General features: G+C 51.2%; 8 protein-coding genes across 8 annotated transcripts; 3 read left to right on the top strand and 5 right to left on the bottom strand.

The window, feature by feature from the left end:
* Positions 1-1780: 1780 nt before the first annotated feature.
* cdc42 (Rho family GTPase CDC42) lies at positions 1781-2685 on the top strand (the record flags this gene model as incomplete). The annotated part of the gene is made up of 4 exons (XM_026749366.1): positions 1781-1800; positions 1953-2072; positions 2190-2568; positions 2626-2685. 4 exons carry the CDS (start codon positions 1781-1783, stop codon positions 2683-2685), a joined length of 579 nt encoding a protein of 192 aa, XP_026602456.1.
* An 826-nt stretch (positions 2686-3511) lies between these two features.
* Positions 3512-4901, bottom strand: DSM5745_07349 (agmatinase; the record flags this gene model as incomplete). The annotated part of the gene is made up of 3 exons (XM_026749365.1): positions 3512-4551; positions 4599-4725; positions 4779-4901. The coding sequence occupies 3 exons, from the start codon at positions 4899-4901 to the stop codon at positions 3512-3514; spliced, it is 1290 nt and encodes a 429-aa protein (XP_026602455.1).
* Positions 4902-5510: 609 nt separating this feature from the next.
* Positions 5511-7193, top strand: DSM5745_07348 (putative beta-ketoacyl synthase (Cem1); the record flags this gene model as incomplete). The annotated part of the gene is made up of 5 exons (XM_026749364.1): positions 5511-5580; positions 5795-5961; positions 6023-6556; positions 6612-6980; positions 7029-7193. 5 exons carry the CDS (start codon positions 5511-5513, stop codon positions 7191-7193), a joined length of 1305 nt encoding a protein of 434 aa, XP_026602454.1.
* A 255-nt stretch (positions 7194-7448) lies between these two features.
* On the top strand, positions 7449-9089 carry DSM5745_07347 (MT-A70 family; the record flags this gene model as incomplete). Its single annotated transcript, XM_026749363.1, has 1 exon — positions 7449-9089. The coding sequence occupies one exon, from the start codon at positions 7449-7451 to the stop codon at positions 9087-9089; it is 1641 nt and encodes a 546-aa protein (XP_026602453.1).
* A 43-nt stretch (positions 9090-9132) lies between these two features.
* DSM5745_07346 (ubiquitin carboxyl-terminal hydrolase) lies at positions 9133-9932 on the bottom strand (the record flags this gene model as incomplete). Its single annotated transcript, XM_026749362.1, has 2 exons — positions 9133-9833; positions 9884-9932. 2 exons carry the CDS (start codon positions 9930-9932, stop codon positions 9133-9135), a joined length of 750 nt encoding a protein of 249 aa, XP_026602452.1.
* A 244-nt stretch (positions 9933-10176) lies between these two features.
* Positions 10177-11285, bottom strand: DSM5745_07345 (putative mRNA decapping hydrolase; the record flags this gene model as incomplete). Its single annotated transcript, XM_026749361.1, has 3 exons — positions 10177-10421; positions 10476-11132; positions 11207-11285. The coding sequence occupies 3 exons, from the start codon at positions 11283-11285 to the stop codon at positions 10177-10179; spliced, it is 981 nt and encodes a 326-aa protein (XP_026602451.1).
* A 455-nt stretch (positions 11286-11740) lies between these two features.
* Positions 11741-12378, bottom strand: DSM5745_07344 (ribonuclease H2 subunit C; the record flags this gene model as incomplete). Its single annotated transcript, XM_026749360.1, has 4 exons — positions 11741-11779; positions 11830-12038; positions 12097-12174; positions 12225-12378. The coding sequence occupies 4 exons, from the start codon at positions 12376-12378 to the stop codon at positions 11741-11743; spliced, it is 480 nt and encodes a 159-aa protein (XP_026602450.1).
* A 395-nt stretch (positions 12379-12773) lies between these two features.
* On the bottom strand, positions 12774-13743 carry rex4 (putative 3'-5' exonuclease; the record flags this gene model as incomplete). Its single annotated transcript, XM_026749359.1, has 2 exons — positions 12774-13380; positions 13451-13743. The coding sequence occupies 2 exons, from the start codon at positions 13741-13743 to the stop codon at positions 12774-12776; spliced, it is 900 nt and encodes a 299-aa protein (XP_026602449.1).
* Between the last annotated feature and the right edge of the window lie 95 nt (positions 13744-13838).

Genomic DNA, 13838 nt, shown 5'->3' with positions numbered 1-13838 from the left:
TTCTCTAGTTGATCTCCTTGGTTTGCCTTTTCACCCCACCACAATACTCGATAACGCGCTGGCTATCTTACTTTCGGCATGTGGACAAATCCAAGTGCCACGACGGAGCCGCGTGACCCAATATGTGAATACAGTTGCATGTGGAACATGCAATATTAGGAAGAGGCTCCAGCAGCCTACCAATACCGCTTCGAATTACGGCCACGACCGAAGCACGGAAGCATGCACATACATCTCAGTCTCCAGTGTTACCCTACATTCTGTTACGAAAAGCATTGACCGGCGCATTGGTTTCTTTCTATACTACGATCTCAACTATCATGGATGATGACAACCCTATCTCTATCTTTTATGCAAGCATATTTATCTATACAAAATGTTCATAGATATAAAATCACGAATAGAGCAGATACAGCGTGAGACAGGCCAGTTTTTGAACACTCTGGTTTACTTCGTACTCTCGGGACACGGTCGAAGGAACGGGGGCCTGCCATATCACACCATATTGACATTCATGAAACCCAGTGAGAGTAAGACATGGCTGGGACAATTCTGGGGCACGACGTGACAGGAATGCGACGCGAAAGGCCCTTGGCTACTGGGTAGGTCACTAACAGGATGTATCTTTAGGACTTGGTATTATCATGGCTGCCTTCTCGGCGCGTAGACGAGCGACTCGCAGGGCATTTCAGACAAGTGAATAGCTGCGACCGCTCGGACTGAATACTATTGGAGGAAAGAGAGTATGATGACTACTATTGGAGGAATGATGAAAATGAATCCTGACTGTGGCCTTTGACCTCCTACTGCAGAAGTTCGAGGGCACTGCTTTGTTTCGCGCCCCTCATCCGACTTTCATTCCTCCTTCCCACTTCTGCCTCTCCATCGTCTCCTTCTCATTCCACTTCCTCTGATCAGAGGGTTCTCAATTCTACATTTGGCCTATACTTAGGCTTTGAATCGCCATTCTGTGATAGTTCCTTCGTTGCTGGTCCCGCGGCTCTCCGTCCTCCCACATCTGCCACTAGCCTACCCTATCGAAACTCTTCAGCAACAGAGTGTTAGGGAACTATCTTCAAGCCGATATCCAGTTTGGAGCGTGGTCTAGTCCCTGGTGAGTTGTCGCAGACTCGCAGTCGTGGCAGCGAATTGTCATCGGCATTGCTCTTTCAGCAAATTTATCATTTCATCTTAATTTCAATCGAGCCGTTGCCCAGAACGTGTGAGAATCGACTGGCTGCAATGATTTTGTCTGCCAGCCCTTTGTCTACATCCTGATCGTCACCAATCTTCGAGTTTTCTGGAAGGCGCAGGATTCTGAGTTAATCTGCGGCCCATGAGAGAAAACCGAGCTACTGCTACTCCGGATCGTTTGATTGTGATAACAAACGGATGAACGAAAAAAGGCCCGGCCAGAGACTAGGCTAACCGTGCGTTCCAGCAGCTTTCAACTGGCAATAATCATCTTCTCCGCCTCGACCCTCCCACATTGGCTGGCCCTTCGTTCTTTCACCACCGACAGCATCACACCGCACCCCAACCTCTATTCCTCCTAGCGATTCTTCCTCATTGATATCACTTCGCTCCCCTATCTGGAGTTCTGAACCTCCAACCTTCCATCCATCTCCGGCCCGCCTCACTCCTCCAGTCCTCCGCTCGATCTACCTCCCCTCCCCATTCACCGCTCCTGTCTCCTATCCTGCCATCTCGGGTCTAGACAGCCTCGAACGGTCCTCTCAATTCTTCTCGCCAGAGCATCAGATTCGGTCAGATATTGAAAATGGTTGTAGCTACTATCAAGTACGTCCTACTTCTCTTTGTTCCAAGCTCCCCGCCGTATGCGGTTCCCTTCTCCGGAGCCGCTGCCAATTCTCCACCCCTTTTTGAGGCGTATCGACCGCCCTCTCTTCTTATCAGCATTTTGCTAACTCCGCGCTTTTCCCCTTCAACAGGTGTGTCGTGGTCGGTGATGGTGCTGTCGGAAAGACCTGTCTCCTGATCTCATACACAACGAACAAGTTTCCTTCAGAATATGTGCCTACCGTCTTCGATAACTATGCGGTGACTGTCATGTAAGTGGCATTTTTTCGACGCTGCAATCCTTACAAGCCTACACTTCTTTTGGTTGCGATAAAGAATATCCAAGTACTGCAAATAAGCCAACCTTACTGATTGCGCGTTTGAAATAGGATCGGCGACGAGCCCTACACTCTGGGATTGTTTGATACCGCCGGTCAAGAAGATTACGACCGACTTCGACCCCTTTCATACCCACAGACAGATGTGTTCCTTGTCTGTTTCTCCGTAACCTCCCCCGCATCTTTCGAGAACGTGCGCGAGAAGTGGTTCCCCGAAGTTCACCACCACTGCCCTGGCGTTCCATGCCTCATTGTCGGAACGCAAGTCGATCTCCGGGATGATCCCGCTGTTCGCGACAAGTTGGCCCGGCAAAAGATGCAACCGATCCGCAAGGAAGATGGTGATCGCATGGCCAAGGACTTGGGTGCTGTGAAATACGTTGAATGCTCGGCGTTGACCCAATACAAGCTCAAAGATGTTTTTGACGAGGTGCGTCCTGCTCTAAGATTATCTTTGGACGCCTGATTGATTAATTTCCGTATCTAGGCCATTGTCGCTGCGCTCGAGCCTGCCCCCAAGAAGAGGTCGAGGTGCGTTCTGCTATAAATAAATTCCACATATCGTGGAGCCGGCCAGTACCTGTTATAGTGAAGAATTGGTCCCTCGTGTACAACCCTTGTGGCTTTCGCATGTGTCGCTTGATGCTCAGGACGACTGAGAGGGGTTGAGATGCTTGGTTCAGAACACTCAGTGACTTGCGATTATACGAACACTTTCCTCTACGGTTTCCTTTACAGAGTCTCGTTGCTGTCCGTGGATGGAGTTCTGCATAATGGTTATGTAGGGTTAGCCCGTTCGCTGTCTGCCACTCACGGGCCCATTATCCATACACTTCTGAACGCTGCCATGAAAAGACTATACGAACCAGCAGCCTCTCTCCCACCAGCTGGTTACTTGGCCTCCATATTCAGTTCCATACCCTATTATCGCCTATTGTTCCTATGACATCTAGCCTTATCAGTTACCACACCGATTCCCCCGCGCGCTCCTTCTGTTCAATGCGGCCCTTCCATTCCCTGTCTATTTTCACTCCTTTTCATAACAGCTCTCATCGTCTAAACTTGGCGTTGGAAGTCGAGGCGTCCTGTTTTGGTTGGCTCTGGTTCAATATGTTCTTTTTATGCGCTCTCAATTTCAAGTTGCTGTCATGCCTGACGCATTTTTTGTGCCATTTTAGCATCCCCGGTTTCGTTGAGTCGTGGACTACATAGCACAGATATATCCAATATGAAGATATATTCTTGATTCATACCGTGCCTGTTTCTCAAGTAGGATTTTCATGGTCTAGGATTGTGGAAGCTAATTGTGGAACCTAACTTTATCTTGCCTGTATGAATGTTTCATTATCTCATCTACATGTCTCATGTCTCATTTATAGTTCGTCTTTGGGCACGGATTCAGGCTCCGCCTCCTCGGTCTCAAGTTCCACCTCAACCACAACCTCTGGAGCAGACTCCTCAGCAACAGTCTCCTTACGTCCGTACCATCCACCCAGATCCTTACCAGCACCGTTCTTGACCATGCTAGTGATGATCTCGTAAGCAACCTGCGCGGCAGCCAGAGCAGTCGTCTCGCCCTTGTTGTCGTAGCTCGGCGAGACCTCGACAATATCCGCACCCACAATGTTCAATTTCTCGATACCGCGCAGGATGCGAATGAACTCGCGGGTTGTCCAGCCACCGGGCTCGGGCGTTCCAGTACCAGGCGCAGTAGAGGGGTCAAGCACGTCAATGTCAACGGACAGGTACACTGGCTGCTCCAAGTCAAGCCCAATCCGCTCCATGATCTTGTTAACGATACCCATAGGCCCACCAAGCTCATCAATGTCGTCCGCGTGGATCCGCATGAATCCCTGCTCCGGTGTGCCTGGCGCCGTATAGTCGCTATCATCGATACCAGTAAGCCTCGTCCTCAGACCAGCATGCGCCGAGGTCGAATTGCAGATAAGACCCTCGCGACTGGCCTTGTGAAAGAAACTGCCGTGGTTGAACGCGGACTGCTCGGACTGCCAGTACGCCGAGTAGCGCACGGGGTTCCAGGTGTCGAGGTGCGCGTCAAAGTGCAGGACCGTAATAGGCTTCTGGTAGATCTGGTACAGGGCGCGGAGGGCCGGCAGCGCAACGCTGTGGTCGCCGCCCAGCGTGACGAGCTTGCTCTTTCCGGCGGAGATTCCCTTGCTGCCAAACTCGGATGACGCAGGGGTGACGGGGCTACGGGTGCCGAGTTCCAGGAAGGCCTCGTACATTTGGCGCTCGGCAAGCCCGTTGTCAAAGGGAGTGATTGGGATGTCGCCGCAGTCTTTGATTGTCGCCCAAGAGCTGTATGGGTTGATTCCGGCGCGGGTGTTGTAGGATGTCCCGGCCATCTGGCGAGCGCTTGCGGCGCGAATTGCGCGCGGACCGAAGCGGGCCCCTATGGATGCGTTAACATGAGCTCTTCATGTTAACGATAGACTATACCTGGTCGGTAGCTGACTGCGGTGTCGAATGGCGCACCGATGACGGCGATGTCATACTTCTCGTCCGGCTCGACAAGGCATTTGACGGGCTTCAAGTGCGCAAAACTCGCGTGTCCGGAGAAAGACCACTACAGGGGCCTGTTAGCATATACAGCCCTACTTACATAGATCGACTGCTCACCTCCTGGTTCCATTTCGCCAATAGCTCCTCCCGCACCTCTTGGGGAACAGCCTCATCGTCATGATGAGAACAGGACAGCGCCGAGCCAGCCAACGCCAGCAATCCAGCCCAGGTCAGCTTCATTTTGGACGTGCAATATAAAGACTCCAGCAAAGAAAAAGAAAAGAGGTCCGGAAAAGACCTTATATATGGAAAGCAGTGGAGGACTCATATTAATGGTAAGGTTGGTAATGGTAAGGTTGGTAAGGTTGGTAAAGTTGGTAATGCAATCTCTTATCGATAGCAGGCCAGCTGTTGATTGGTCCGATTGCCACCATGCTTGCTGCCTGGATGCCTGGCTGCCCTGACGTCGTCCAGAGTTTCCTCTTCGGGTCGTCCTGGTGCCTTTTGCCGCAGTATCACCGAGCTCAGGTTCAGCTTGAGCATCGTCTTCGGCTAGATATTTGCCGCTGTATCACATCCGTGCTTGCTGTTGGAGATCGAGCTTACATTTCGCTTTGGTCCCGACCTAGTTACGGAGTACTTGTTCTATCTACACTCGCCGTTGATAAAAAGGTTTTCAAAGAAGAGATGCTATGCGGCGTGTTGTCGTCACGGGACTTGGTGCGGTGACACCCCTAGGCGTAGGTGAGTTACAACTTATACCATTGCTTTTGATAAACCACCGTTATCTGTCTGCCCTGCTATCATCGCTTCGCCCGAAGTCAAAGAGAAGAACACCAGCGCCATCCCATGGTGAATCGCAATTCTTCAGCCTTCTCCCAGCATCTTCTCCAACAGTCCCCACTTCTCGAAGAGGAAGGTCTGTGACAGCTTCCAAACAAGGTAGCTAGACACGATACAGTGCTGTACAGAGCACTTATCCAAGATTCCTTGCAACTTCTCCGCGCATGGCTCGGGAGTCGGCTGTGGCTGGCTAGTTGGCTAGCTGATTGCATATTCTTATTTTGGCATTGTTCATTGGTTCTTCTATACTTATGCCGTGGCCAGTGCTAAACTACGTACCCAAACCACAGGGGTCCGTCAAACTTGGAATCGGCTGCTAAATGGCGAGTGCGGGATTTACAATATCCGGTTCCGCGATAAAAAGTTCGAGGAATTGCCATGTCAGATTGCTGCTGTCGTCCCGGAGGGCCCTCGCGAGCTGGGAAGATGGGATTCATCTGAGTGGCTGATGAACGATGTAAGCTTATTTTCAAAGCTACTGCTGGGCTTAATGTGAGAAGCTAACCCCACTGTGATAGGAAAAGCGCAAGATGGCGTTATTCGCCCAGTATGCGATGACTGCTTCGGAAGAGGCTCTGGAGGATGCAGGGTGGAAGCCGACAGCTGCAGGTCAGCTAGAGGCTACCGGAGTCTGTCTAGGATCTGGGATCGGCAATTTCGCTGAGATCTACGACGCCTCTGTACTTTACAGCAGAAAAGGCTACAAGAAAGTGTCTCCTTTGTTTGTGCCGAAGTTGTTGATCAATCTGGGGGCCGGCCATGTATCTATGAAGTATGGGTTCATGGGCCCTAACCACTCAGCAACCACCGCATGTACGACAGGTGCCCATTCTATTGGTGATGCTGCTCGGTTCATCGCCTTTGGAGATGCAGATGTGATGCTTGCTGGCGGGGCGGAATCGTGCATTCACCCGCTTGCAATTGGAGGCTTTGCAAGGGCGCGCAGTCTGGCGACGGCTTATAATGGCCGGCCTATGGTGGCCTCGCGACCATTTGACGCAGACCGTAACGGCTTCGTGGTTGGCGAGGGTGCTGGAATGATGGTTCTGGAGGTATCTCGTCCAAGAATCACTACAGCAGACGATGAAGCTGACTTTTTTGCCGCAGGAACTAGAGCACGCCAAGGCGCGAGGTGCTCGTATATATGCAGAGTTGAAAGGATACGGCTGTTCAGGCGACGCTTACCACATGACAGCCCCTAGGGAGAAAGGCGAAGGCGCGCTACTAGCCATGAGAAAAGCCCTGAAGAACGCCCGTCTCGAGCCCTCCACTGTCGACTACGTCAATGCCCACGCAACCTCGACTGTGATCGGCGATGCAGCTGAAAACGCCGCAATCAAGACTCTCCTCCTTGGCCCGGGGGGGAAGCAGCGAGCGGCAGATGTGAATGTCAGCAGTACCAAGGGAGCCATAGGGCATCTACTTGGAGGAGCCGGTGCCGTCGAGGCTCTGTTTACCGTTCTGGCTATCCACAATGTCAGTACCAGTCCTGTGATTATGTCCGAGTCGCTAACCGCCCTCTAGAATGTCATGCCCCCTACCATCAATTTGGATCGCCTGGATGAGGGTTTTGACTGTAATTACGCGGCAAACCAGGCCCAAGAACGTCGTATTGACGTGGCGCTGACGAACAGCTTTGGATTCGGAGGGACAAATAGCAGTCTTTGTTTCTCAAAGCACGGTTTATAGGTGTATAGCATGTATATAGGTATAGTTGGTTGCTTGTACAATATTAGACATGTATCATAGCACAGTATTGAAATGCTTCTATCCTGTTGAGGAAAATCGCAATAGCCTATGGCGCCAATGGACCTTGTCTCTGGTCTCGAGCACGGGGCCGCTGGTTGTAACCTCGATGTCGTGCGAGATGCCTTAGCTTCAACCTCGAACTTCCTTGTTTATATCCAACCCACCACCCATAAAACCACAACAACATAAGTCGAAATGGGAACAAACTCTTCTATACTCTACGAAAACCCCAGCTCCACCGTCTTCCTTGTCGACATCCCCACATCCATTGCACTAGCACAGGACTTCTCACCACAGTCAAACTCCGGCACATCCAATAACACAGAACCTGACTCAATCACATCATTATACAAGAAAACAGTCAAAAGGCGACATATCATATCATCAACCCCACTGAAGCAACCATACGCGGTTTCAAACGAGCCAAAATCGGAAACCGCGCGCACAAAAGTCCTTGAGCAGACCCCGCAGTCAGAAAAGGATATCCACGGAGCTGTCTGTCTTCTGGCGTCTAATGCTCTGAGTGAGATCAAGCATTATTATCCGAAAGATTCGGAATGGTGTCTTCCTCGGTACCTTCTCGAAGACGAAGATGGTAAGGAGTCTGGAGAAGATTCCAAACAGAATGAGAAGGCGCGCTCTAAGTGGCTAGATGAAATCCGGGATGGAAAGAGAGCACGCGGGAAGAAACGGCGACAGGATGAGCATCCTGATGCCTCTGATGGGAAGGAACAGGGTGACCCTCAGTTCTTCGATATCCAAGTCCCTTCACGCCAGCTGTCGGCAGATGAAAATGATCAATTTCAACGCCAGCCTCCTCTGATCCTAGCACCCGGCAGAAATCGGTTCGAAGACGAAAGCAAGATATGCAACACCTTGGTGAAGAATACGTCTTCAGATACAACGACCATCGAGCTACGAGACCCGTTTGCAATCAAGTCGCTCAGACGATTCAGTTTCGATTCTAAGCAGGCGCACAAACGAGGACATGTACGAGAGCATGTGTTTATCATTCCGCCACTGTCAAAATTCATCCTATGCAATCTACCACTATCAGATGAGCTAGATTACGCAAATCCAACTCCAATCCCGGACCTTGACCCAGACCAAAAGTTCAACTTGATCGTCCTCGATCCGCCATGGGCAAACAGGTCTGTTCGGCGCAGCGGCCACTATCAGACGCAGACGTACCTTGATAATGAGATGCTTATGGGATATATCTCCTCTGTGTTTGCGGCACATTCTCATCCAGGTCCGCCTCCGCTGCCTGGCGACACTCTAGACCGTGACAAATTTAAGTCTAACCTCTCAATCGCCGCAATATGGACTACCAACTCCGCTAAATCGAGGGCTATAGCGTACGGCTCTCTCATTGAGTCAGGTTTTTCTATCTGCGAGGAATGGGTGTGGATCAAGACTACTGTTGAGGGAGAGCCTGTGACGTCGATTGAAGGGCTCTGGCGGAAGCCGTATGAAATTCTTGTCATCGGGCAAAAAGGGCGAGGTCTAGCTTCCGGTTCCAAGGATAGTGCTAGTGCTGGTGGCGCTGGCGTTGTGAGAAGAGTAATTGCCGCTGTTCCGGATGTTCACTCGCGAAAGCCGAACCTCAAAGAGCTGTTTGAAAAGGTCTTTTTCTCTTCTGACTCAGAGAATGGTTCTGGTACTGAAGCCGTTAACGGCCCTGGGAATAAGCCCGTAGAGTATTCAGCGCTCGAGGTATTTGCGAGGAACCTGACCGCTGGATGGTGGGCTTGTGGGAATGAGGTTCTAAAGTTCAATTCAGAGAGTTGGTGGGTGGAAGCCGACAGCTGCAGGCATGCACCTGTCAAGTCATGAAATATAAATATTAATGTACCACCCTGGCCTCGGCGTCAGAAAGTCAATCAAAGACAGCCCCCAAGCTAACAAGACTAAATCTCAAGTCCGGGTTCCCGCCCTTGGCCTCAATATCCAAGAACCTCCTGACACCCAACTCCAAAGCCCGCTCACTCAACGCATCCTCATCAGGCCCAAGAACGCCCCGCTCCAGCGGCCCCTTTCTCCGTCCATCCAGCTCCCACAGCCTCCCATCACCACCCTTGACAAACGCCACAAAGTGCAAGTCCACATCATCCTCAGCCGTAGGCGCCTTGGTATCTCCCAACTTCGCCGCATCCGCATGCGCACTTTCCAACGCCTTACTCTCATACAACAGATCAGCGCGCTTGATTGGATCCAGCCCCTCCGCCTCCTTCAGCAGCGCTTCCAAATCCGAGCCGGGCACAATATGCTCCCTGGCCTCGCCGTTCGACACTGCATGTAAGAGGCCAATCAGCCCACAGGCATTGCGGATCGTCTGCTTGAACCACATGACAGGCTCATTTGGTCCCGAGCCGCTGTATTCAGGGAGAGAACTGTCTTCGGCGATGCGGCTGGATTCGTAGGTTTTTGAGACGGGGAACACGAGGAGGAGGGCTTGTGAGGGGCGCGGGACGAGCGCGAGGAGGTCCGGCTCGTCGAGGGAGAATACGTCTGTGAAGCCTAGCGACGGGGGGAGGCCAAGTTGATGGACGAGGTGGGACATTACTTCGGGGTTGTTTTCTGATGCCAGGGTTAGTTGGTGGAACTGGGATTGGGTGCGTGTGACGTACCGAGGGGCACGAAGGCCTTGTTGCTCTTGGGGACGTCTGGGTCTGACATGATGGCGTTCTTGACTTGGACTGGAGGGCGAGACTTGGTTTTGGAAAGGTTCTTGACTTGGACTGTAGCAAGTGCTGTCATGTAGCATGTGGCGAGTGGTGAGGGGAGAAAAAGACTGCGGGGTTGGATCCGTGACTCCGCGTTTAGGGTGGGGACAACTTGTACAGGACAACGCGAAACTACATTCGTTTATAACTGAAAAAGAATCTAAGAAGTTCATTATTCATCATTCATAAGATCTACTTTATTTCCCAGCAGTTTTCTCGCCGCGCTTCAAAGGCGCATAGATATCCGTCCACAGCTCGCTCGCCTCGCCCAAATAGTAGGCCAAGCTGACGTCTGCCATGCTCGCCTCTTCGTCTCCAGAGAGAGTCTCAAGCTGGGAAATGAGATTCTCGAGTCCAAATGCCTTCCCGGTAGCCTGTGTCGCGCCAGCCTCAAGCATGACATTGACAACGTGGATGTGGAAATGATAGTAGGTCGGTTGATCTGAAGCATGTCAGCACCCGGTATTTGGCAGCAGCAGAGGAAGCAAATACTCACAATGCACATAAAGTTTCAGTTGATCCTCCTCAAGGCCCGGATACATCTTTACGGTGCCCTCGAGCACCCTCTTCCTCAAATACTTCAACCAAGGCACGTGCTTCTTCTTCAGATCCCTCAAACTCCAGATATCGCGCCGTTGCACCAGCGCCAATAGATGTAGCGAGCCGAGCGTCTTTCTATCCCAGTTCAAGTCAGGCAGCACCAAGAACGCATTCTCGGCTCCATGTCCGTCATCTCGCAGCAGAACATCCTCCTGTTCGGTGCGTCCCTCAAGGATATTGAACACCCAGTTCAGTCGTCCCTCCTCTCTCTTCGCCTGCATGTAAGGCCGTACATAATCCCGGTAGATCTCCGGCGTCTCGTTTACCATGCGCAGAACCTGATCCGAGTACTTCTTAATGTGTTGTTCCGTGCACGGCCAGATAACGTTGAGCTTAAGATCGTGCGATGGGTGCCCGTCGGCATCTATGCCCGAGGACGCTAGGTACCATCGGTAGATGTCGTTATCGCCAAGGTTGTTTACGCGTGTGATTGACGAGTGGAAGGCCTTTAGGACGGCGAGGGACTCGGTTGCGAATGCAGTTCGTTCAGCAGTGAGAATACCTTGTTGGCCGTCTATAGATCCCAGGAGAACGATGCGGCGGCCATTCTGGTCTGAAAATTGGTGTGTTAGTTGCTCAGCTTCGAACCGATCTCTTCCGGGTGCTAGGATGCGGGGAAGGGCACACCTTGTTTGAGGAGCTTAGTAACCTCAAATTTTGAGATTAGTGCTTCGGGTGCAACTTTATTGCTATTGTTAGCCTCCATAACAAGGAATTGGGTGTAGAGTAGTGCGATGAAAAGTTGAAAGCTCGAAATCTTGTCGCCTAGGGCACTAAATTATGTAGGTACTGGGGCGGTCAGCTTATCTATATCGGCCGTGGGCCCAACAAAAGCATGAGTGTAGATCTTCTGGCATCGAACTGCATTCCAATGGGTATTCTGAAATATATACAATGCCTGAAGATCATAACAGGCGGTCCGGGAGTGAAAAGTCGGATCGAACCCATAAGCCCGGTTATGAAATTGGGGGCTGGAGGTCTCCCGGCGTCGAACGTTGGGTTGACAGGTGCAACGGTAGTGAAAACTATAAAGTCCATGTACCGAAGTCCCCTTCTAGCGCCACTGTTCACGCGCTTCCTGCTGGTTTGCTTCCTCGGCGGCCGGAAGTGGGATTGACTTAATCTGCTTGAGCCTGTACTCAGATACCGAATCTTGCTGCGTCAAGCGGACTTCTTTTCGTCCCCATCAACAGTATGCATCTGGACCTATGATCAGCTTGAAGATCAACATGAGAAGTTTTACAACCTACCACCCCAGCAAACTTCACCCACTCTTCCACCCCCTTGACGAATGAATCATCCGCGGCGGGGATCATTTCGTGTCCCCAGACCATATAATCGCCAAAGGTAGCCTGTTTCTCCAGCACCTTGATCGGCTCATCGCGTTCGCCTTCCGCGCTTACGGTCTCACTGCCTATAGTCGTTGGCATCTCGCGGTCTGTGTGCGTTACCACAACCCCTGTCAATTAGTTAGCAAAAGACCCTGCTCTATTGGGAAATCTATATGGGCACCTCACCCTCATATCCCTCGGGTAAATGCACGCGCCTCCCTCGTAATTTCCGGCCCCGGAAGTATGCGGTCTGAAGATTGTTGTCTGGTAATTAATAAGTAAATAATATTTATAACAGCGGAGCGCATGCTCACCTTCCGGATCTGCTTTCGGCGTCCAGTATCGGTTCAGCGATTCAACAGCACCATCGTGGTGGATACGACAGGGAAGGATGTTAGGTATGCACTTGTCGGTGGACTCCTTGTCCTTTGATTCGGAGCTTTTATGCTGGGGTTGAATGGCGAACATTGTGGATGGAATGGTGGCAAAATAAACAAGACGCAATAACAGACTCAATGCGCAACTGTATTCGGATGACTGGGGTTGCGATTTGGATGGTTCGGGTGATTTCGTAGATGTCAAGTCGGTTGTCGCAGAGACGCGACGCGCACCGCGTAAAGTGGGAGCGGAGCGGAGAACGGCTTTCGGAGTCTGGGCGGAAGAATGAGTCTACTGCACAGCACAGGTACTGAACTACTACCCACCACGGAAGCCAAGTTTCGACGTAGGTTTCTATTGATATATGTACTGCAATACAAAAGCGTTTATACGCCTACCTACTTCAAGGATCAAAAATTTGGCGGCAGTGTTTCGTACATTGGTTTGATGCAAGCTCAAAATGGGGTATATTTAGATAACTCATCTCACCTCTTGCGCGTCTTCTTCTTCTTCTTTTTCTTTTTCTTCTCATCCCCTCCATTTTCTTTGCTCTCCGACACTACTCGGACTGGCCATTTCTTCAGATGTTCTCGTTCAAACTCATCCTTATCCCGCCGGTACAGCAGCATTGTGGCCTTCGCATCCTCCACACTAGAATGGGCGCCAGATTGTATGTCCAACCCGAGGAACTCCGACGCTAGGATCTTCAATCGAGGAGATCCCCCACCGGCGATTTTGCGGTACGGGGGGTGCTTGCTGGTGTCTCTAATGTCGCGCTTGGGATGACTGAGAAGAAGTGCATCTAAATCATTCCGGAGAGCGTGTCCAACCAGTATCCGACCTTCAAGAATCTCCGCGACCTCTTTCTGCACTTGCTCTAATGACCGAGCTTCCACCATGTGCTTCGGAAGTATGCCGCTGACGTGTGACCGCCAATCTGTGACCATCTCTTTAGGTCGCACATATGAATCGTATACTTGGTCGCCGTTGTAGTTCACGATACTGATCCGGGCAAGGGCAGAGTCGTCATCTGGGTTTGGGCCGATTCCAACCATCTCGCAATCCATCGCAATGTATTTGCCTATCTCAACGCTATAAGAAGTTAGTTTCATTTTCAGAGAGAGAAGTTAGTTTCATTTTCAGAGAGCATCGGAATACTGACGTTGGAGAGCGACCTTCGTTTTCTTTCGAAACTACCAGAGTGGGACTCTGGGCAGCACTAGTATCGCCACCTGTAGCCCCCTGAGACATTCTTTTCCGTTTCTTCAAGGTCCGTATAGTTTGTGGAGTCCCTTTTGCCTTTCCTGCTTCTGCGGCGGTTTTCCGTTTCTTCACTAGATCATTCTGGGTTTCGCGATCGGACCGTTTGCGCTTTGGTGCGGGGACAGTGGAGACGTCCTTCTTCAAAGTCTCCTGGAGCTTTTTCCAATTGCTGGAGAGAGCTTTGAGTTCCATTCCAATGTTGTTTGGGTGTTATCGCATGGTGCTTGGTGAACGGAGAAGAAAAAGAGAAGAAATAATGCTGCGGGCCAACTCCGCGCTAAAATCCG

The sequence above is a fragment of the Aspergillus mulundensis genome (assembly GCF_003369625.1).
Source record: "Aspergillus mulundensis strain DSM 5745 chromosome Unknown scaffold_7, whole genome shotgun sequence".
Taxonomy (NCBI): domain Eukaryota; kingdom Fungi; phylum Ascomycota; class Eurotiomycetes; order Eurotiales; family Aspergillaceae; genus Aspergillus; species Aspergillus mulundensis.
This window is presented reverse-complemented; position numbering and strand designations above follow the sequence as displayed.